This window comes from Arachis stenosperma, chromosome 2, assembly GCF_014773155.1.
Source record: "Arachis stenosperma cultivar V10309 chromosome 2, arast.V10309.gnm1.PFL2, whole genome shotgun sequence".
NCBI classification, from domain to species: domain Eukaryota; kingdom Viridiplantae; phylum Streptophyta; class Magnoliopsida; order Fabales; family Fabaceae; genus Arachis; species Arachis stenosperma.
The window spans coordinates 105559973-105568396 of record NC_080378.1 but is presented as its reverse complement, the minus strand read 5'-3'; the positions used below and the strand labels follow the sequence as shown (position 1 = coordinate 105568396).

Sequence of the window (8424 nt, the reverse complement as noted above, 5' to 3'; positions counted from 1 at the left end):
TCATATGGGGCTTTTAGAACTATATATGTTAATTCTTGGATAAAAGGGTGATAAAGTTTAAGGAAATTATTTCCTATAATTAAATCTATTCCAGATTCTAATTTATATATAGCTGGAATGATGAATCTGTAATTTTGAATGAAGACTTCAATCATTTCTGCTTTAAAATTAATTTTGTGTATAGATTTATCGGCTATTCTAATTCTTAGTGGATTTTTTAATTTTTTCCAGTTAAGTTTTATATTTGAACTTGCAAAACATTTTGTTGCCCCTGTGTCTATGAAGGCATTAATAAATTTTTCTGTAATTTTTACAGTAATAAATGTAGCGCTATTACTCAGTTCCTGAGTTTGTCTCTGAGTCTGTTTCTGAGACATATTCAAAAATATATTTTAGTTCATCATCAGATTCTTCTAAAGGTTCCATAAAACAAGTTTTTGCGACTTCTAGTTGTTTAGTTAGGTCTTTTTTATCCTTCTTTTTTGGACATTCATTTGCATAATGTCCTTCTTCTTGACAATACCAACATTTACAGTTTTCTTTTTTATTTGGGCAATAGTTCTTTTGTTTTTATTGATACTTCTTTCTCTAAAATATCTCTTTTTTCTCCAATTTGGATAATATTTTCTTTTTCTAAAATGATATTTTCTTTTTCTTTGGATATTTTTATAAGGATGGTATTTCCGAATATTTTTATTAGAACCATATTTTTGAGGAATTTCTTCGTTATCTTGACAACAAATTCTAATTATATTATTAAATCTTTTCTGAGTAGCTTCCTGCATACAGCGTTCTTTTATTTCCTCTCTTATTGCAGATGTTGCTCCACCGAAATTATTTTCAATTGTTTTATTATTTATTTCTCTTATAAATCTTCCCATAATAATTTCATTAGCAGGATATGGAAGTTTTGTGATATACATGTTAAGATAATGATTTTTATCTTCTTCTTTTAATTTATAATAATATATTCTATATTCACAATATAGGATTCTATATAGCATAGATCGAATATTTGAATATTGGCCAAGTGATTTTTTGCTTCTAAATACTCTTTTTCAGAAATTTCGGTTCTATAATTTATGACATTTTTTCCAAAAATTCTTTGTATAGAACCCTCATTATGTGTGCTATTCTATCATAAGCTGTTGTTTTTTCAGCTAATTCTTCTATTATTTTATTATCTATTGATAACATATAATTTCTTATGGTTCCTTTAGTGTGGAAACCTATGAAGTTCCAAATATCCATTTCAGATAATTCATTTAATTTTGGGTTTGTATAAGCTTCTAACAGAAAAGAGTTCATCCAATCTTCGAAAATTTCTTTTTCGTTCTTTTTGCAATCTAGGTCAAGCATTTTTTCTCCTTCTAGCTCTTGAATTTTAGGAATGTATTTTGATGGTATTTTAGTATATTTCGAATTTTTGCTTATAAAACCTTTTTTGAAAGCATAATTTTCAAAACCTGTTTCCCATTTAAATTAGGTTTGATTATTATTCCCAGATGTTCCAGCTTCATCCTTTACTTGTACTGGATGTACTGGTTCTTCATCACTAGAATAGTCTAAAACATATTCTTCTCTTTCAGAAAAATCTGGTTCTTCTTTAATCTGAAAACCTTGTTCCATAAGATTATCTTCTTGAGCCATTTTTAATTGTTTAAAAAGCATTGTAACTTCTTCTAATTTTTCATCAATATTCATAATTTTAGAGGTGGTCTAATCTTTAGATTTGTTGTATCGATTTTATTTTGGACTTCTTCTTTTTAGGAATTTCTTTTTGGAAATGTTTATCAAGTATTTGTTCAATTTTATTTATCATATTAGGTTCTTCCTTTTCTTTATTTTTCTGAAATTTTAGAGAAACTAGTATTTCTTCAAGCATATCTATTATAGAATTTAATTGTGGATTAAAAGTATGATGAAGGTGGGGATAATTATCTCCCTGATAACATTTTTTAGAAACTCCATGTGAAATATAAGTTTTTTCGGGCTTTTGAAGTCCTTCAATAAAACTTATAGTAAAATAAAGATTTTGAGAAAAATCATTTTGTATTGATTTTAAGAATTCGGTGTCATTACAATTGACATTAGTTAAAATCATTAGTTTTTGATCTATTAATTTTGATAGATTAATTATTTCTTCTCTTAAATCTTCTAATTTACTAGTTTTTTCCATAAGGTGACGCTTTTCTTTGAAAAGGGCAACGGTTTTAAATTAAAAGTGTGGTTTTAGAATGAGTGGTTCAAATTTTGCCACATAGCACATCTTTAAAACAACATCTTTACCATATATTTCACCATATATATATATATATATATTAATTTAAAGCAATTGCTCACTAAAACTGTCTAGGAGAGATTCATCTCCATCCAAGATATTGAAAAGTCAAAGGTCAAGTAAAATAACCATAAGAAAATTAAAAATAATAGTAAAATAATAAATAAATTTTTAAATATTTATATTTTAAACATATTAATTTAAAAAAAAGATATCAATAAAATAAATAAGTTAATTTAAATTTAAATTTTTTATTTTAATCATAAAGACTAATTTAAAAGTAGTACATTTATATTTATTATTTTAAAAAATTTTATTAATATTTTTTTAATTAATTCATTCAAAATATAAATTTTAAAAAAATTATTTATTATTTTATTCTAAAAATAACTTGGTCACAATCACATATGGCAACTAGGCATGAAATGCAGACCGAGGACAATAATTGAGTAAACATTTTTGCTAAAAAAGCACTAGAAAAACAACTATGTTCCAGTTTCCAAGAAACAGCCATCCTAGAATAATCATGTCTCAGACGCGTAGACCGAGTAAAGCGAGTTAACTCAATTTATTCGCTTCGTTGAGGGTGAGAGGTAGAGCGAGTTATGGCGGCATCATTGGTAGGAGGAGCTGTGTTTGGAGAACTCTTGAAAGCAGTCATAGATATGAAAGACAGAGCTGCTATGTTCAAACCAACCTTAGCAAGTTAGCATACCTCACAACAACGTTAACAGCAATTGATCCTGTGGTCAAGGAGATAGAACAACAAAACAACGAACTGGGTCGCGCGAAGACCGAGCTAGAGTTGTTGATCAAGGAAATGGAAGAAGGCACAAAGCTTGTTTACAAGTGTTCCAAAATCCACAAGCTGAATTTTCCAGCTAGGATTCGGTACCAAGAACAATTGGTAGCACTGGTGGAGTCTCTGGTGAGGTTCTTTATCATTGATATGCAGGCTCAGACCGCCAGAGATTTGAAAGAGACGCTGATGAAGGTTAGACGAATACATAGCGCGGTTAATAAGATGCAATCGAATAGCAATGATGAAGAAACTGGTGGTGGTGGTATAGTTTCTGAAGATTCTGATTCTGGTTCTGCTAATGTAGCTGTGGAGGCGAATCAGATGGACTTAACTGATGAGATAGACTACTGTCACAATTCAGCAAAATGATGAGAGTGTCACGGAAATAACTAATTCCGTTCCAGTAATAGCTAACTCTGTTCCAGAAATAGCCGTCGAGTCAGAGATCCTTCGGAATGATTCCTTGGAGCATGTCATGGAAGATCTCTTCCACGTTGTTAGCCAAGTAAGTGTATTTACTATCAATCCCTATACTTTTTCATTTATTATTTACTTGAATGCCGAAGTTAAATTTAACAAATGATTGTGTACGTAGAAGCAAAGTAATGTAATTCTCTTTGTATGTGCTTGTTTACAGATACTAAAATTAAAATTTTAATTTTAGAATATAATATTCAAATTTTTTTAGTATTTTTAAAAAGTGAAAACAAATGAGATCCTAATTTTAGAATTGAAAACTGAAATTTTAATAATAATTTTTTAAAAATATTTTTATTTAATTTTTTATTTTAAATTTTAAGAGAAATATTAAAAGATCATTAAAATTTATTATTTTTTGTCATTATTTTTAATCATTAAACTAATTTTTTTAGTTTAATAACTAAACAATATACTTTAACCTACACTTTTAAATATTGTTGGTAAAAAATAATAAATTTTGATGATCTTCTAATATATTTTTTATTTTAAACCAAACATAATACTTAAACATAATTCAATCCAATATATTTTACACTAAACACCATCTTAGTCATGTCAATATTTATTTTTGTAAACATTTAATTTTTAATATACAATTTCAATATAAAAGAGTTTAATTATATTACATATATACTAAAAATAGTCACAAAAATTAGTCATTAGTATAAAATATATGTTAAAATATAAAATATATATTAAAAATAAATAAAACAACATATATATTTATGCATAAATATATAGTGACAGATTTTAATATACAAGTAATATTTTTGAAAAGGATTTTACATAAACAAGTATTTTTGTATTAACAAAAATAATTAATTTTTCAACTATAATAGATATACATTAAAATCAACCACTAAAATAAGTCACTAGTATAAATAGTATTTTTGTTAATTTCTTACATCTATTATTTGAGAATGAAAGAAATGATTTCTGCATTACCTATTCTTAATTAAGCTGGGTTCACTATATTTCATTATGAATACTTTTTTCAGAACATTACTTAACTACATGTCTACATCATTCATGTTCTGTTTCCTTGTGTATATAGAATAAGGAAAAAGCAAATAATAGTCAAGAAGAAAAGCATTGGACGACTATCAAATCCTATGATCAATCATATCCAGATAGGAAAAGATTCATGGGTATATGTCTGCCTATAACACCAATTCTAAATAAGATAAGTGGTGGATTTAACCCCTTAGAACCGCCCTATGTTCGTTGCATGTCATGTGGTAGTATCATTCAGAAAAATACTACCTCACACACGGAAGATATTGAGACATATTTATATTGTGATCGATGCTATGATGATCATATTCGTCGAAAAATTATTTTTTATGAAGGGTGTCCTTATAAATTTGATATTAAGGAATTGTTGAGAGCTTCTGCTGAAGTTCTTGGAAATACAAGTTATGCAATTACCTGCAAAATCCTCTTGGAAAATGGCGTAACATTAGTTGTAAAGAAATTAAAAGATGTGATGGTAAAGAAGAAAATATTTGAAGAGAAGATAGAGATTGTGCAAAGAATTTCTCAGCACCCAAATGTTCTGTCTCCTCTTGCCTGCTATTATTGTTCCAATGGTGAAAATCTACTGGTATATGACTACATGGCAAAAGGAAGCTTTTTCGAGCTATTGCATGGTAAATTTCATGCTTATTAGTATCATTTTGAATATTTGATTGAAAAATAGAGAACCAACTTTTTTCACCCAACAATCAGGCAATATTTTTTTTCTTTAAATTTATTTTTTCCTTCCTTTAATATTTATTCATCCACTATTTTGTTGGCTGATTATTGATTTAGCAAAATTTAGTTCTCTAACAAAACATTAAGGACATTTCTTAGCATTCACTTAAACTTTTGGTTATGAATTATATAATTATTTTTATTGTACCTATGAAACTTAATGACAGGGACAACCAAAGATAAAGAGAACCCATTAGATTGGGATTCAAGAATGAAGATTTTACTCGGAGTTGCCAAGGGTCTTGCTCATATCCACTCTCTCGATGGAGGAACTTATGTCCATGGCAATATAAGATCATCCAACGTGCTTGTCACAAATGATCACCAAGGTTGCATATCAGATCTTTCAATGACTTATTCACTAAGTATCTCCTTCCCCCAATTTAGAAACACGGGTTACCAAGACAGAGATTTCCGTTTTGGAACAAAGAAAAAAGTGAAGGTACTGACCCAAAAATGTGATGTGTATAGCTTTGGTGTTCTTCTTTTTGAGATGCTAACAGGAAGAGTGCCATCAGAGTATAATGATGCTCTACCATGGGATGTTTACCTTGATGTTAAGGACGGCATTCCTGTGTTTGATAGTGCCATTGGTGATAATATAAAGGATGCTTGGAAGATGAAGGAATTGGCAGATGAATGTGCGTCACTAGTACCTAGTAAAAGTCCATCCATGGATGAGGTTGTTAGGAGAATGGAAAAAATAAGAGCATCCTAGGAAATCCAATAAAGGTAAGTTGTCTTGGCATGATCTTGGAATAGTAGTTATGTTTCAGTTCATGTAGTCATCATGAAATTATTTCTTCCAATAATTTAAGTTAATAGAAAGAGACATATGAATAAACATAATCAACCTCAACTTTAATTTATTATTGGAGTTAAGAGTCATCAACCAATCTCTAATTGCAATATAATTGCGAAATAATCTTTTGTCAACCATATCAAAATAATGCTTATTTTTATTGTGTTAATTATTTGGTCCAAAATGTACATACATGAGGGAAGTTGTAATTTTAGATTAGGCAAAAATCCCAGTAGAAGAGCCCAAGAACAAGCAACTCTCAAACTGAGAGAGTTACTTCACATGAGTGTAATTAAAATCACTAATGGTAACATACATAATTACATCTTCCGTATGAAATCTTAAACGATGGAATATAACTTTTCCATTAGAAATATGTGCATGTCTTCGTCCAAAAAAGAATAAAAAGAGTAATGGAAAGAATTTATGATGGATTTATAAATTTGAAAAAAATAAAAGTAGTAAGCAAAATTTTAAAAGAATTTGTAATGCATGTATATGTAACAAATTGCCCACACTACTCAAACCAACTACCTGAATATGATGAGACTATGCCATTTGAAATATAGTTCGTTCTCACCTACAACCACCTTTTGTAACTTATTTGAGTAGACAAATAAATTAACTATACTACCAATCCAAATTGATTATATATATACATGGCATCAATGTCAAAAACTGAACAACTTGAAGGGTTTTTTTTAGTCAGAGAACAACTATATTTTTGGTCAGGTGTCAGAGAACAACTTGAAGGTTCAAAAACAAAACAAGAAAAAGGAAAACTCTGCCCAGCCCAATTCATCAATGATATCCATTAAGTTGCTTAAGCCTTCAAGACCAAATGCAAAAACAAGAAAAAGAGAAAATAAAATGGGGGTGTCTGAATGGCAAATGTGCTGACTGCAGTGTGACATAGTCATTCCACTGAAGCTTTAAAGTCAAGACATCATCATGAAGCTTGCAACTTGCAAGCAACTTGCGGATTTTATGCCTATTACATTCATGCCGTAAAGTTAAGCAACATCCATCCACAACAAAACCAGAGAGAGAGAGAGAGTCGCCACTCACCAGCCACCACCACATGTCGCCGGAAAATACCACATCTGCCCACCTACCAGTTCTTTATTTATACTTGTTTTATATTTAAATTAATATTTACTAATTCTTTTCTAACTAAAATATTGGCAATTAGTATTTTTTTATTATTTTATTTTGTTCAACAATTTTTAACTTGTTTGTAAATTTTTAATTTTCTATAGTGGGCTGATGTACATCTTTGAACCTGTCTTAAGATATTATAAACCTTTATATTTCTAATGTGTTTGTTCTATATTTTGATTCAGATTTAATATATCTCTTGTTTTTATTTTTTTTATAGTTATTGTCCCTAAGGTTTGGGGTAAATCCTAAAATGATCTCAAACGTTTTAATCGCTCTATTTAAGTTTCTAACGTTTTAAAATTGTCTCAATGTTGTCCTGCCGTTAGGGATCCGTTAACAGAATTGACGACGGGACAAAATTGAGACGATTTTGAAACGTTAGGGACAAAAATGATACATAGAAATAAATTTTAATTTTATCCTTTAATAATATCAATTTTTTGCTGTATAATAATATTCAATTATTTTTTAATCACATCTAAGTAAATTACACTTAATCACACTATTTTCATTTTAAATATTTTTTTATATTTTTATATTAACTTATAACTTTAAGTGGACAATTATAAAAAAAATTATTTAGAATAAAAGTAATGTGATTAAGTATAATTTACTTAGATATGATTAAAAATAATTGAATACTATGTACGGTAAAAAAATTGATATTATTGAAGGATAAAACTAAAATTTATTTTTATGTATCGATTTTATCTCCAATATTTTCGTTCTGTTTAAGTTCTTAATGTTTTAAAATCACTCGTCGTCAATTCTGTTAATGGATCCCTAATAATAGGATAATATTGAATCAATTTTAAAACATTAGGGATTTAAATAGAATGAGTAAAATATTAGGAACAACTTTTAAATTTACTCTAAAGGTTGACGACAAAAACGATATTTTACTTTTTTTTATTTTTTATTTTTATCTTCACTTTCCAGTTTCCACTCATGATTTGTGCACTAGGATAATAACAATTGCTTATTATATCAATAATTTTTCCTTCCATACATTCGTATACTTTAATAAGATTTTTATCAAAACATGGTCAAACATATTAGAATTAATTAACAAGTGTTAAACCAAACAAATGAATTAGAAACCGTACAAACACATGCAATTTGAATCAATATTATTATTTCTTA

General features: G+C 28.3%; 1 protein-coding gene across 1 annotated transcript; it reads left to right on the top strand.

Moving 5' to 3' along the window:
* The first annotated feature begins 3350 nt into the window (after positions 1 to 3350).
* On the top strand, positions 3351 to 7430 carry LOC130961927 (probable inactive receptor kinase At5g58300). Its single transcript, XM_057887969.1, has 3 exons — positions 3351 to 3588; positions 4618 to 5212; positions 5486 to 7430. Exons 1-3 carry the CDS (start codon positions 3559 to 3561, stop codon positions 6034 to 6036), a joined length of 1176 nt encoding a protein of 391 aa, XP_057743952.1. The 5' UTR covers positions 3351 to 3558; the 3' UTR covers positions 6037 to 7430.
* Positions 7431 to 8424: the final 994 nt, after the last annotated feature.

What these genes read in the sequence shown, in the direction of transcription:
- LOC130961927 (XM_057887969.1), top strand. Translation starts at nt 3,559, where the DNA reads ATGGAAGATCTCTTCCACGTTGTTAGCCAA. An exon ending in TCTTCCACGTTGTTAGCCAA is followed by an intron (nt 3,589 to 4,617) that starts GTAAGTGTATTT and finishes TTGTGTATATAG; the next exon opens with AATAAGGAAAAAGCAAATAA. An exon ending in CTTTTTCGAGCTATTGCATG is followed by an intron (nt 5,213 to 5,485) that starts GTAAATTTCATG and finishes ACTTAATGACAG; the next exon opens with GGACAACCAAAGATAAAGAG.